A 13,612-nucleotide genomic window follows, 5' to 3' on the forward strand; every position below is an offset into this window, starting at 1 on the left:
GCCTGTTATGGGGGATTAGTAGAGTCCATAAGGATGAAGTGACTGAACATCTTGAAAATTTTTAGCTGATCAGAGAGAGTCAGCATGGATTTGTAAATAGTTAGTTGTGCCCAGCAAACCTGACTGAATAACAGGTAGTAAGTATCCTTGGGATGTCCAGTAGGCTGACTCTTCCTCTACTGTAAAAACTGACACAAAGCAAATTCAACTTACCTACCATTTTAAAGAGGCAAATAAAGTTATGGGGAATGTTTCTGGGTGTTATTTATATGGACTGCCAAAAGTTATTTGATAAAGCTAATTTGATAAAGGTTATAGCTCATGGAATTGAAGGCAAATTATTGCCCTGGTTAGGAAATAGAATGTACAGTCGGTGACAGGAAGAATAATGGGAAAGCACCCAGGATTTATATTGGGGCCTCAATTATTCATTGTATTTATTAATGACTCAGATGATGGGATAAAAAGACTTATATCCAAACTCCCCAATGATGCAAAGATAGGCAGCATTGTCAGCAGTGTAGACAGAAACATGAAATTACAAAAACATATTAATAGATTATGTGAATGGGCAAATAAGATCATAAGAAATAGGAGCAGGGATAGCTGAGTCAGCCCATCGAGCCTGCTGCACTATTCTATAAGATCATGGATGATCTGATTGTGGCCTTAAGTCCACTTTCCTGTGTGCTTCCCATAACCCTTGTCAATCAATAATCTGTTTAACTCAGCCTTGAATACATTCAATGACCAGCCTCCATTGCTCTGTGCAAGAGAATTCCAAAATCTAATGACCCTCAGAGAAGGAATTCCCCCTAATCTCTGTCTTAAATGGGAGACCCCTTATTTTGAAACTGTGCCCCCTAGTTCTAGATTCCCCATAAGAGGAAACATTCTCCCAGCATCTGCCCTGAAAATCCCTTGAAATCTTATGGTTTCAATAAGATTGGCTAGGATGTAGGCTATCAGGTCCAGGGGACTTGTCAGCCTTTAGTCCCATTAGTTTTCTTAGTACTTTTTCTTTAGTGATTGTGATCGTGATTATTTTAAGTTCCTCCCGTTCTTTTGCCTCTTGATTTTCTGCTACTCTTGCGATATTTTTTGTCTCCTACTGTGAAGATGGATGCAAAATACTTATTCGAAGCTTCTGCCATTTCCTGATTTCCTAGTATTAATTCCCCAGCCTGCCCCTCTGAGGGGCAATGCTCACTTTAGCTACTGTCTATCTTTTCATATACTTGAAGCTGTTACTGTCTCTTTTTACGTTTCTTGCTAGTTTATTCACAGGTTCTAATTTCTCCTTCAGACCTTTGTAATTGTCTTTATTTAAGTTAAGGGCAGAATCTTCCAGTCAGCGTGCTGAGGCGGGCCTGACACGCTGACGCGTAAAATGACCCGTGATGATGCCGGGTGTGTGTCCTGATGTCATCAAATGCCATCACGATATTTCATTCGGTGGGCACGCCAGAATCGGCTGCCCACCTGCTGAAATGTTAAGGGCATATTAAGGCCTTTATTGGATTAATTAAAGGATTTAAGAACGCTGCCCATCCAACCTTAATGTTGCCGGGTTGGCAAAAAGCCCAAGCAGCCTTCGTGTTTTTCAGGAAACCTCATCCATGGGCGGGATGAGGTTTCCTGACTTTTATAAAGTAAATAAATTTTCCCACCTTTACAAACCTGTCCCAACTCATGTGACACAGTCACATGAGGGGACATGTTTGAATACATTTTTCAATTGAATCCTCAATTATTTTCATAACCATTCAATCGTGCCTCAGGGAGATCTCTGCGCTCTTTTCCATGCATGTGCAAAACAGCGCAGGCCCCGACTATCCCTTCTCTCCCACCACCACCTCCCCCACCCACCCACCCACCCACATAGGTAGCACTGCCGCCCTGCATTATGCTGGGTGGGCCTTAAAAATGGCGGCGCACAGCCAATCGTGGGTGGCGATCACGTCCAAGCCTGCCCCTGACTGCTCCCGCCCACTGTAGGAAAAATCCAGGCCTAGTTTCAGGCTCAAATTTTTGCCCTCAGATCAAAAGTGGAATTCTAGCATGTTATGATCCCTCTTATCTAGATGATCCTTTACTATGAGGTCATTAATTAATCCCATCTCATTACACATTACCAGATATGGAATAGCCTGTTACAAAAACAGAATTACCTGGAAAAACTCAGCAGGTCTGGCAGCATCGGTGGAGAAGAAAAGAGTTGACGTTTCGAGTCCTCATGACCCTTCGACAGAATAGCCTGTTCCCTGGTTGGTTCCAGAATGCACTGAATACATTCTACAAATTCATCCTCCAGGTTACTTTTGCCAATTTGACTCCTTCAATCTATATGAAGATTAAAATCTCCCATGTTTATTGCAGCACCTTTCTTGCAAGCTCCAATTATTTCTTGATTTATTCTCTGTCCCATAGTGTATCTACTATCAGGCTGTCTATAACCACTTCCACCAGTGACTTTTTCCTTTGCTATTTCTTATTTCCACCCAAACTGATTCTATTCTTCCGAGCCAAGATTATTTCTTGCTACTGTACTGATCTCATTCTTTATTAACAGAGCCACCCCCATCTCTTTCCTTCCTTCTGTCCTTCTGAAATGTCAAATCCCCTTGAATATTCAGGTGCCAGTTGTGGCCACTTTGCAACCATGCCTCTATAGTGGCTATCATGCCAAACTAATTTTTATTTGTGTTATCAATTCATCCATTTTGTTTATGAATGCTCTGTGTATTCAGATAAAGAGCCTTTAATTCTGTCTTTTTACTATTTTTCCTTACCCTGACCTGGTTTGCCGGTGCACTCTGTTTGTATGCTCTGTCCCTTCCTGTTACACTCTGGTTATCATTACATGTATCGTTACTCTGCATTATTTAAAGTCCTCTCTCCAGTCCTAGTTGTACAATTAGACAGTCCCACTGGTTCCAGTGTGGTTCAGCTGAAGACTGCCCTAACAGTACAGCTCCCTCTTTCCCTAGTTGCCCCATGAATCGAAACCCATTTCTTCCAAACCAATCTTTAAGCTATGCATTCAACTCTCTAATCTTATTTACCATATGCCAATTTGCTCATGGCTCAGGTAGCAATCCAGAGATTATTACCCTTGTGGTTCTGCTTTTTAATTTACCACTCAGCTGCTCACACTCTCTTAACAGGTCCTCTCTCTTAGTCCTACCTATGTCATTGGTACTTATGTGGATCACAGCAACTGGATCCTTCTCCTCCCACTCCAAGTTCCTCACCAGCCTTGAAAAGATGTCCTTAACTCTAGCACTGGACAGGCAACACAGCTTTTGGGATTCACACTCTCAACTGCAGAAAACAATATCTATTCCCCTAACTATACTGTTCCCTACTACAACTACATTTCTTTATACTCCCCCCACTTGAATGGTTCCCTGCACTACGGTGCCATTGTTGGTTTGCTTAATTTTCCTGCAGTCCCTGCTCTCATCCACACAAGCTGCAAGAACTTTGAACCTGTTGAAAAATTGCAAGGGCTCCTCCACTGCTACCTTCTAGACCCCCATAGTCACAGCCTTCTGTCCCTGATCATGGACCAAATCAGAAGTACCTGGCCTAAGGGGTACCTAACCTCCTGGAACAAAGTGTTCAGATAACTTTCCCCCTTCCTGATGCAGCTCAGACTCCAGTTCATCAACTCGGAGCCAAAGTGCCTTGAGGTGCAGACACTTACTGCAGATATGGTTGTTGTGGATCACACTGATGTCCACCAGCTTCCATGTGATACGACTGCAACACATCATCTGGCTTGTCATCTATATTGTCTTTTATTTAACTAATTAGGTTTCAAGTTTAGAAATATCACTCAACTGTTATCTCTAGTTATTTTAAGCAGTTTAATTGTTAAAGCTATAAATTTAATGCAATCCCGATCATCTTCCCAGTACTGGTTTAAACCAGTGCCCCCGTTTAGAGGGATAATATCTTAAAACTTACTGAGCAATTACCTACCCACTCACCTAATTATTAAAGCCTTGAACAATCACCAGCTTCTAGAGCAGTTGAGTAGGAGGGGGAGTGGCTGGTGATGGTGCTGGCCTAGTGAGCACAGTCTAAAAATTAGAGCCAGATGTTTCAGGAATGAAATTGGGAAACATTTCCACACTCAAATGGTAGCAGAAGTTTGGAACTCGCTTCTGAAATGGTAATTGATGCTAGATCAATTCTTAATTCCAAATCTGAGATTGATAGATTTTTGTGAACCAAAGATATTGAGGGATATGGGTCGAAGGAGTTAGTGGAGTGGAGTTAGGTCAAATGTCAGCCATGATCGCATTGAATGGTGGAAGTGGCTTGAGGTGAGAATCCATTACCACATTTGCTACGTTGCAACAATTCAAAAGTACTTCACTGGCTGAAAAATGCTTTGGTGCATTCTAAGGTCATAAAAGGTGCTTAAAGAAAATGCCAGTTTTTTTTTAAACCTCTGATTTATCAGGACAACTATGTGGCAATTTTAAGTACAAATAAAAAAAAATTGCCTATCGTAATCTGACAAAGTTTGCCTTGCCTACAATTTAATGAATAGTTTTACCTTGATGGCAAAACATTTTCAAAAAAATTCTTACATGCCTATCATTAGTACCTCAGCAAACCTTGGATCATCACAAAAGCCTCAGACACTGCCCTTTGGTTTAACCTTTGATTTTGACTCTGACCCTTACAGTGCTCCACTTGTTTGCTCCCACACCTCTCCTGAAGGCTCTTGCCGGGGTAGAGATTCCATGGCTGGCAACTGCCTCATGGTATCTGCTGCCAGTGACTATTCGTTATACATGAGCCTGGGCTCCCTCCCCATTATCACGTTTACTTTACAGACATGTCGTTCAATGCCCAGAGTTCCTGTTGCAGCTCCACCAGGACATATCAGGCTGCCGTACAGAGTCAGTGACAGGGAGGTGGCCACCTTCTCAGCTAGCCCCCAATTCTACCCTCTAAAGGTCTCTACTGATCACAAGTGGCACTTCAAACATTAGCTGCTTCATAGCAGAAGGACCCAAAAGTCCTGTGTGTGATGTGTGTTCAGTTAATAGCACACTTACCACTCACAAGTGAGCCTGCAGCACTAATGTACATCTTCATTGCTTAGCCCCTCCCTCTTTGTCATTCTTTCATCAATGCCAATGCAAAGTTTCAACCTAATTAAAACACCAGGATAAAAACTGTTCAGAACAAAAGGAGCAACACAATGGTACAGAAAGGAAAGGATTTGGGATCCTGGGGAACAGCAGAGCACAGCTGAGCTGCCTTCCCTTTCCCAGATGTGTTGTCAATGCCAGTAGAAACCATCCTCTATTGTTGTTGAGAACCTCCAGCCTTGGTCGGGCTGAACTGGCTGTGCTGGAGTTTAATAAGCCTTCAGTTTCTTGCTGTGTGTTAAAAAGTATCCCCAGTCCTGTTGCTGTCTGGTCCTCCCTTCACTGATTGCTGCAGATTGCTGATGAGGACCGTGCTGACGAGGTCTGCTTCTTTCGTCTCTTGTTCAAGAGAGGGTTGCTGGTTTTGTCCAAGTCCTTAATTGTCACCTGGTCGTAGTCGACACGCATGGTGGCGAGTGCGCTTGTCATTTCATCCTGAAACCACAATGCAGAACATAGCATTACAGCAAACTACTATCTTGGATGTTGAGGTTTTTGTGAAATCTGTGTTTTAAAATGGAACTTACCAGCAGCAATTCCATCTTTTTCAAAAAGTCAAACAAATGGTTTGAAATAGCATTGTCTTACACTCTAATAATGGGTTAGTTTAAATGGGTGACCACTGGCGCTAAATATTGTCAATTAGAGATTTGTGCTTGTCCATCACTCCCTGTTGAATGTATTCTCCAGTCCAGGTAGAACTCAGCATGTGGCCATAGCATTATCTTGGCATCAAAAGCAAAATGTTGCAAATGCTGGAAATCTGAAATTAAAACAGAAAATGCTGGAAATACTCAGGCCAGGCAGCTTCTTGTGGAGAGAGAAACTAAGAGTTAATGTTTCAAGTTGAGGTCTTTTGTCAGAGCATTCAGTAAGGAATATCCAGTACTGAGAGACCATCGACCTGAAACGTTACCTTTTTCTCTTATCTCCACAGGTGCTGCCTGACCTAATGAGTATTTCCAGCATTTTCTGCTTGAATTTTGTTACCTATGCATGCTGGATCCCATAGCATCCACCATCTATCTCCCTGGTGCTGTACACATTTGTCCATACAATAACCCTACAGCTTGTTCTTATGTGAAAACCACAGCAGGATCTTCCCACACTCTGCACTGAATTGCCATAGATCTGAATGTGTTGAGCCCCTGCAATGCTGAACAAGGCACTGACTGGCTATGGATGCAGTCCCAGGTCTTAGGACAGGGTTTCTTTTGTAGCTGATCTGGGGCATCTTCAGTGAAGGTGCTAGCGATCACCACAATGGCATCCAATCTATGACCAAGCAGGGTGAAACAGATAATTGTATGTCCATTTTAATTTATTCATCCAGAGAAACCTTAGCATTCACCCTTTCCCTGCCCCAACACCACTGCAGCATCTAATTGCATCTTAAATTATTTTATGGTTTCTGCTTAAACCTCTGCTTTTAGCCTCAATTTATCACATATGGTTACGGTGCAAATTTAACTCAATGGACCTGTCAATCTTATACTATCTAGCAATGCAGAATAACACAAGATCTGGGCTAAGGGCTTGAATGGAGCCTCCTTTGGACACAATGAATGTTACTTTGAGAGGTGGGATTACTTTTAAGTCTACTTCAGGATACAAGGACATCAATTCTGGATGAGCTGCAAATCCCTGGGGAAGTTCTGGTATGTCAGTCCCCATAAGAACATAAGAAATAGGAGCAGGAGTAGACCAATACCATCATAGCTGATCTAGGCTTCAACTCCATTTCCCACCCACTCCCCATATCCCTTCATTCCCTGAGACACCAAAAATCTGTCTATCCATCTTAAATGCATTCAACAATGAAGCATCCACAACCCTCTGGGGTAGAGAATTCCATGGATTCACAACCCTTTGAGTGAAGTATTGCAAAACTCCTTCCCAAGATTCTTCTATGTCAGCCATCAATTTAACATCTTTCCATTCTCCCTACAAGTTTGTCGTTTCCTCCTGGTCTTCCATTCATTTTTTCTGCTAATTGGTTACCCAATTCCTCGATTTAAAAATTCTTATTGTTGTTTTCAAGTCTCTCCACAGCCGCTCTCCTCCTCCCTACCTCTATCATTTCTTCCAGCCCTATAACCTCCGAGAATCTGTACTCCTACAATTCTGGCCTCTCTGAGCATCCCTAATTTTAATTGCTCCACTGTTTGCAGCCATGTCTTCAGCTGCCAACACCCTGAGCTCTGGAATTCCCTCCTCAAACCTCTCTACCTCTCTTTCTTCCTTTAAGATGCTCCTTAAGAAACTATCTCTGTCTTAATACCTCATGATATGGCTTGGTGTCAGATTTTGTTTGATAATACCTCTGTGAAGCACCTTGGGATGTTTTACTATGTTAAAGGTACTATATGAATGCAAGCTGTTTTTTTATTCATTCATGGGATGTGGGCTTGGCTGGCCAGGCCAGCATTTATTGTACATCCCTAGTTGCCCTTGAGAAGGTGGTGGTGAGCTGCCTTCTTGAACTGCTGCAGTCCATGTGGTGTAGGTATACCCACAGTGCTGTTAGGGGGGGAGTTCCAGGATTTTGATCCAGCAACAGTGAAGGAACGGCAATATATTTCCAAGTCAGGATGGTGAGTGGCTTGGAGGGGAACTTCCAGATGGTGGTGTTCCCATCTAACTGCTGCCCTTGTGCTTCTAAATGGTTGTGGTCATGGGTTTGGAAGGTGCTGTCGAAGGAGCCTTGGTGAATTCCTGCAGTGCATCTTGTAGATGGCACACACTGCTGCTACTGTGCATCGGTGGTGGAGGGAGTGAATGTTTGTGGATGTTGTTGTTGATCCAATTCAGAGTGACAGGGATGTGGAACACGCCTCTGCATTAAATGGTTAAAGAGGATAGCATTAATACATTTCAGGACATGCCTGATGCATACATGAGGTAAAAGGGAATCCAAGTTGGGCAGAGGAGTTAGAGGCTTGTTTAGATTATAATCGCTGGTATAGACTAGTGAAGTTGAATAGCCTGTTTCGGGTGTAGATTTTATGTAATTCTATGTTGCATTTTTATTTTATCTTAGCTGTTTCTTGCTCTGCATGTTCCACATTTTTTTTTGAAGCAAGTTATTTATCCTAGATATATTTATTCTTGAGTAAAGCCCTGGCTACCTCCCTCACTCCAATATAATTAAAGCAAAATACTGTGGATGCTGGAGATCTGAAATAAAAACACTCAGCAGGTCTGGCAGCATCTGTGCAGAGAAAAATAAAGTTAACATTTTGTGGTGAATATGATTCTTCTTCAGAACTGGAGGGTAGAAATATGATGGGTTATATGTCACCAAAAGGAGGGATAGGGAGAGAGTAAAGGGCAAGAGATTAAATTATAAAGATGTCATGGAACAAAACGCAAAGGAATGGTAATGGTTGCAGTAAAGAAACAAAGCAATTGTCCAGACTGAGCGTGAATGGCAGAATGATGAACAGCTCTGTCCAAACCAGCACATGACAAGAAAAAGAATCAAAACATGGGACAGAGTTGAACTCAATGTTGAGCTCAGAAGGTTGTAAAGTGCTTAATCAGAAGGTGAGGTGCTGTTCCTCCAGTTTGCATTAGGCTTCACAGGAACAATGCAGAAGGTTATGGACGGACATGTGGGCACGAAAGCCAGGTACTGAATTAAAATGGCAAGCAATCAGAAGCTCAGGGTCATGCTTGTGGACAGAGCAGAGAAGTTCTGCAAAGCAGTCACCCAGTCTGTGTTTGGCCTCCCCAGTGTGGAGGAGACTGGAGACTGCATTGTGAGCCGCAAATAGAGTAGACTAAATTGAAAGAAGCACAAGTAATTTGTTGTATCACCTGGAAGCAGTGTGAGGAAAGAGGAGGTAAAAGGGTGATTGACCCCATCCCCGCCAATATGTGTAACTAAGCTCAACTGTTATGTTTCTTAAGTTTGTCTGTCTGGAGTTATACACCAGGGTGTAGTTTTTTTTTTACATGTCTGTCTTGTTTCCAATCTCAGATTGACATTATTTCACTACTCTGTGTTACTGAGGTCAGCTGCTTCTGATCCTTGAGGATTGAAACAGGTAGCATTGGCACATTTCAGGGCATCTGAGCTACTCACAAGGCCCAAGCATAGAGAAGAGTTGCACCTAATGGGTTCATTGATGGAATAAGCCAGAATGCAGTCATGTATTACACTGACAACATAAACTTGGCAAATATAGCACGTTTAACACGGAAAATGTCACAAGGTGTCTCGTGGAGCTGTGAAGGAATGAAAAGGACGCTAAGCAAAAAAAGGAGGTATTAGAAAAAGTGACCAAAAACTTGGTCAAAGATTGGCCTTCTAGAGGATCTTAAAGGGGAAGAGTGAGATGGAAAGCCCAAGGGTGTATGGAAGGGAATTCCAAAGGGTGGGGCCTAGTCAGCACAGGGACCCACCACCAATTGGAAAGGGAGCCAGACCAATCATCCCAGTCCCAGGACATCAGGGTAGTGTCCTCGGCCCAACCATCTTCAGCTGCTTCATCAATGACCTTCCTTCCATCATAAGGTCAGAAGTGGGGATGTTCGCTGATGATTGCACAATGTTCAGCACCATTCACAACTCCTCAGATACTGAAGCAGTCTATGTCCAAATATAGCAAGACCTGGACAATAGGCTTGGGCTGACAAGTGGCAGGTAACATTCGCACTACACAAGCCCAGGCAATGACTATCTCCAACAAGAGAGAATTTAACCATAGTTCCTTGAGGTTCAATGGCATTACCATCACTGAATACCCCACTATCAACATCCCGGGTGTGACCATTGATCAGAAACTTTGACCAGCAGTGCTATATAAATGCAGGATCACTCTTTCTCTTCCTATCACTAACCATACTGTTTATAACAATGCACTCATTTGTTATTTGTTCGATTCCATGCTGCTGTGTTTGATGATATGAATGAGAACACACTGACCTTCACCTCCTCCCACATATCTTTTTCTTCTTGGAGTACCCTGCTCGTATGTAGTGGAGTCTGAGGAACCACCATCGATTGCTGGAAGTACAAAGGGTATTTGAATGATCTGGTCTGTTGCAGAGCAGCTTGTGGAAAGACCTTTTTTTTGTACAACAATCTCCTCAAATGTCACTATTAATTTAGTAAGGGTGTGATAATGGCCCGTCTGGGAACCGGGAATCTCATAGCCACCAGGTTCTGGTTGTTATTCAGAAGCACGTGGATAGGACACCTGGTGAGGACAGGATCAGACTCGGCCCTGGCGCTCCATCACCACACACTTTCCTAGTCTATTAGCTTGCTGATATTTTCAAGGTAAGCTGATGCCTGAAAGCCTGGGTGAGACATTGAAAAATGACTAACCTGAATTGAAACAACTTTAGAAGCAAGGAGGAAACTGTAGATTGTACTGTAGTGGAATGCATTTTCTACACTTAACATTTGATATAGGTGACCTGTTACAGTCTCTCTCCTGTGGTGGCACATCTATGACTAATGCACAGTCTTACCTTGAGCTGCTTATGATGTTGCCATTACTTGTACTTACGTTGTAATCACTAGCATTGTGCCACCTTTACTCACTCTCTCTCACACAAATGCAAACCCCTTTTATATTGGACAGCTCTATTGCTCTCAGATACATCAGTACAACTGCAGAATTCAAATATGCTCCTGTAAAAATGCAGAGTATGGTATCGATCCCATGCAGCTGCACTGCTGTGTGACGTCAAGGACAAGAAGGCTGGAGTTTGCCGAGACCTACATTAATCCAGGGATGGTTCATAAACTCGGTGATTGTCATTCGCTCTGTGGGATCGGTCTTCAGCACCTGCCGGATCAGATCTTTCGCTGCACAAAAGAGAAATTTAACAGTTACAAGAACTGACTGCCATCAATACATCAGTTCAACCTGCAAAAACCGAAGACAAACACTACAGATACTGATTGGAGGCCTGAGTGCAGCCAGCATCACAATTTGGGCTGGGTACTAGACTATAGCAAAGGCCCCACCTGGCGTCTATACATACACTTCTCAGTGTTAGTCTCTGAATAGTTACTGGAGTAGTAATCCAGAGGCCTGGACAAATAGTCCAGGGAGAGAATGAGAGTTCAAATTTTACCATGCCAGCTTGAGGATCTGAATTTGGCTTTTAAAACATGCGATATCAGTAAAAGTGGCCATGAAGCTGTCAAATTGTTATAGAAATCCAACTAGATGTCCTTTTGGAAAAGAAACTTGCTGTCCTTTACCAAGGCTGTGCAGCATGTGACTCCAACCCATAACAATGTGGTTCCTCTTAAGTGCCCTCTGAAGCGGTTTAGCAACTTAGTTGTGTCAAACCTCTCCCAGTCATTCAAGGAGGATACCACCAATGGGGCAACTAGAAATGAGCAATAAATGCTGGCCTTGCCAGCTTGAAATTGAATATTAAAAAGGAGAGGGAATTCTGACTGATCTCTCTCCTCCCAGGTGCAAGGGCTTCTTGTGCGAATGAACCCAAGCACTCTGATTTGTTTGACTCAGTTCCACATTGAAAGCAATTTGCTATTGAGGAACCTAAATGCTGATTTTAAAATCTGAAAGTGTGCTGCAGGGTGGATGGAAGTGGTGTTTAATCAGCTCACTTTCATTCAAACTGCTCCAACTCAATCAAATCTGTCGAGTATCCTTGGAATAAATTAATTGCACAGCCAAGAACTGAACATGGTTTAGTACAGAATAGCTGACTACTCTGATATCAGCTGTCTGTTGAATCATTATTGTCATTATCTGTATAAATATGAATGGTAAACAATATTAACACAGTGACTAAAAGGGGGATCTTTATATTTATGCCATTCCTACAGAGTCTCACTGCCCTCTCTCACATTCTTGTTTGATGTAGCTTCTTGCAGGACAATGTCATGTTTCTAACTTGTTTGATTTAATTGCCTAAGGTTGTTTCACCAAGCATCAGACCTATGACCTGTTGCTACTATTACACAAGATCATTTATCACAGCACCCGCCAAGGTCTACAAAGAATCACCTGATTTGATGAACTTGCCTGCTTCTGATTGAAACAAAGTACAAAACTTTCAAAAACAGGCAGTTGTTTCTGACCTAGTGGTTTGTTCAGTGAGATGTTGCTTTGTGTGCTTCCTCTACACTGTCCCCATCAAACACTCCCAGGGCAGGTACAGCACAGGGTTAGATACAGAGTAAAGCTCCCTCTACACTGTCCCCATCAAATACTCCCAGGGCAGGTACAGCACAGGGTTAGATACAGAGTAAAGCTCCTGTGTTGGGTCCTATGGAACTTTACTCTGCATCTAACCCCCATGAATAGGGAGTTAACTTGTGCTTGGAGGTCCTTAATTTCTTCCTACATATCCTCTGAATCCTGCAATCACTTAACAAAAAAGTAATGACTGTCGGATTATTATAGAAAACGATCTATGTGACATTTTAATGGAGGAATGTCTTTATGTGTGGACCTGCTGGTTTATTTTATTCTTAATGGATCTTATTCATATTCAGTGAATGATATATTAAGTTGATTCCCTATCACTGGGAAGAAGTGATAGTTTAATGGTTTTGATGAGAATCAATTTGCCAAATATTGACAAAACGACAAAAGTATGAACTAACACATTGAATGGAACATTTGCTGAGCATTACATTTGAAACCTGCTGGAATGAACCTGTCCCAGCACCACTAGACCTATGCTAATAGGTAATACAATGTGGAGACAATGGGCTTCAAGTTCTGCGTATCCAATTACCTTCCTCGGAGACATCTGACCACTCTGGGTTTGGAAATTCATACTGCCCCATCCGAATCCTCTTCTTCATACCAGGAGAAATGGCCAGGCCATGATTGGAGTAGAACGGAGGATACCCACACAGCCTGCGGGCACAGGTATGTTGTTTAGCAGTGCTCTTTGCTAACTATGTACAGAGGCAAACTGTTTTGTTACCCCAAGTAACTCCTCATCTCCCTTCAAGGAGCTTACTACTGCAGAGGAATAGATACTGACAACCCTCTGGTACCTCACCCAAGTAGCTAATTTTTGTGCACGCGCACAGATAAACCAAACCAACAGACTACTTGACTGTGACAGGAATCTTAGTCAAGCCAAACCCTTTTTACAGCTTTGCACACATTTCCAGAAGGAATCAAAAATGGCAGTCAAAAGCAGAGGGGTTGTGGAAGACTGGGATGGGGGTGGCATCAGTTCCTGGCTAAGTATTCTCCCGCCTCTCTAGTCAGCTATTACCACTGATCCTAGAGAGTAGGTGCCTCATCACAGGCCATAGAGGGAAACTTTGACCTTCTAGTCCAATTCAAACTGGATGGTACACTTACCCACTGAAACATCAGCATACCTTGTTAGCCCACTTGAACTGCAACACCAGCCTGAAGTTTCTCCGAATGTTTACGCATTATGTCCTGAGTTGTGTTGTTTTTTTCCGCTGAGAAAAT

General features: G+C 42.7%; 1 protein-coding gene across 1 annotated transcript in view; it reads right to left on the reverse strand.

The window, feature by feature from the left end:
• Positions 1-1,891: 1,891 nt before the first annotated feature.
• LOC121280462 (MAP kinase-activated protein kinase 2-like) overlaps positions 1,892-13,612 on the reverse strand; it is a 155,671-nt gene continuing 143,950 nt past the window's right edge. Inside the window, exons 7-10 of the mRNA XM_041192486.1 lie at positions 12,912-13,036; positions 10,910-10,995; positions 10,105-10,185; positions 1,892-5,609 (exon numbers count right to left, since the gene is read on the reverse strand). Of these exons, the coding sequence (XP_041048420.1) occupies positions 5,454-5,609; positions 10,105-10,185; positions 10,910-10,995; positions 12,912-13,036 (448 nt within the window). The 3' untranslated portion in view covers positions 1,892-5,453. The remainder of the gene's footprint in view (positions 5,610-10,104; positions 10,186-10,909; positions 10,996-12,911; positions 13,037-13,612) is intronic.

The sequence above is a fragment of the Carcharodon carcharias genome, chromosome 7 (genome assembly GCF_017639515.1).
Source record: "Carcharodon carcharias isolate sCarCar2 chromosome 7, sCarCar2.pri, whole genome shotgun sequence".
In the NCBI taxonomy this organism is placed as follows: Eukaryota; Metazoa; Chordata; class Chondrichthyes; order Lamniformes; family Lamnidae; genus Carcharodon; species Carcharodon carcharias.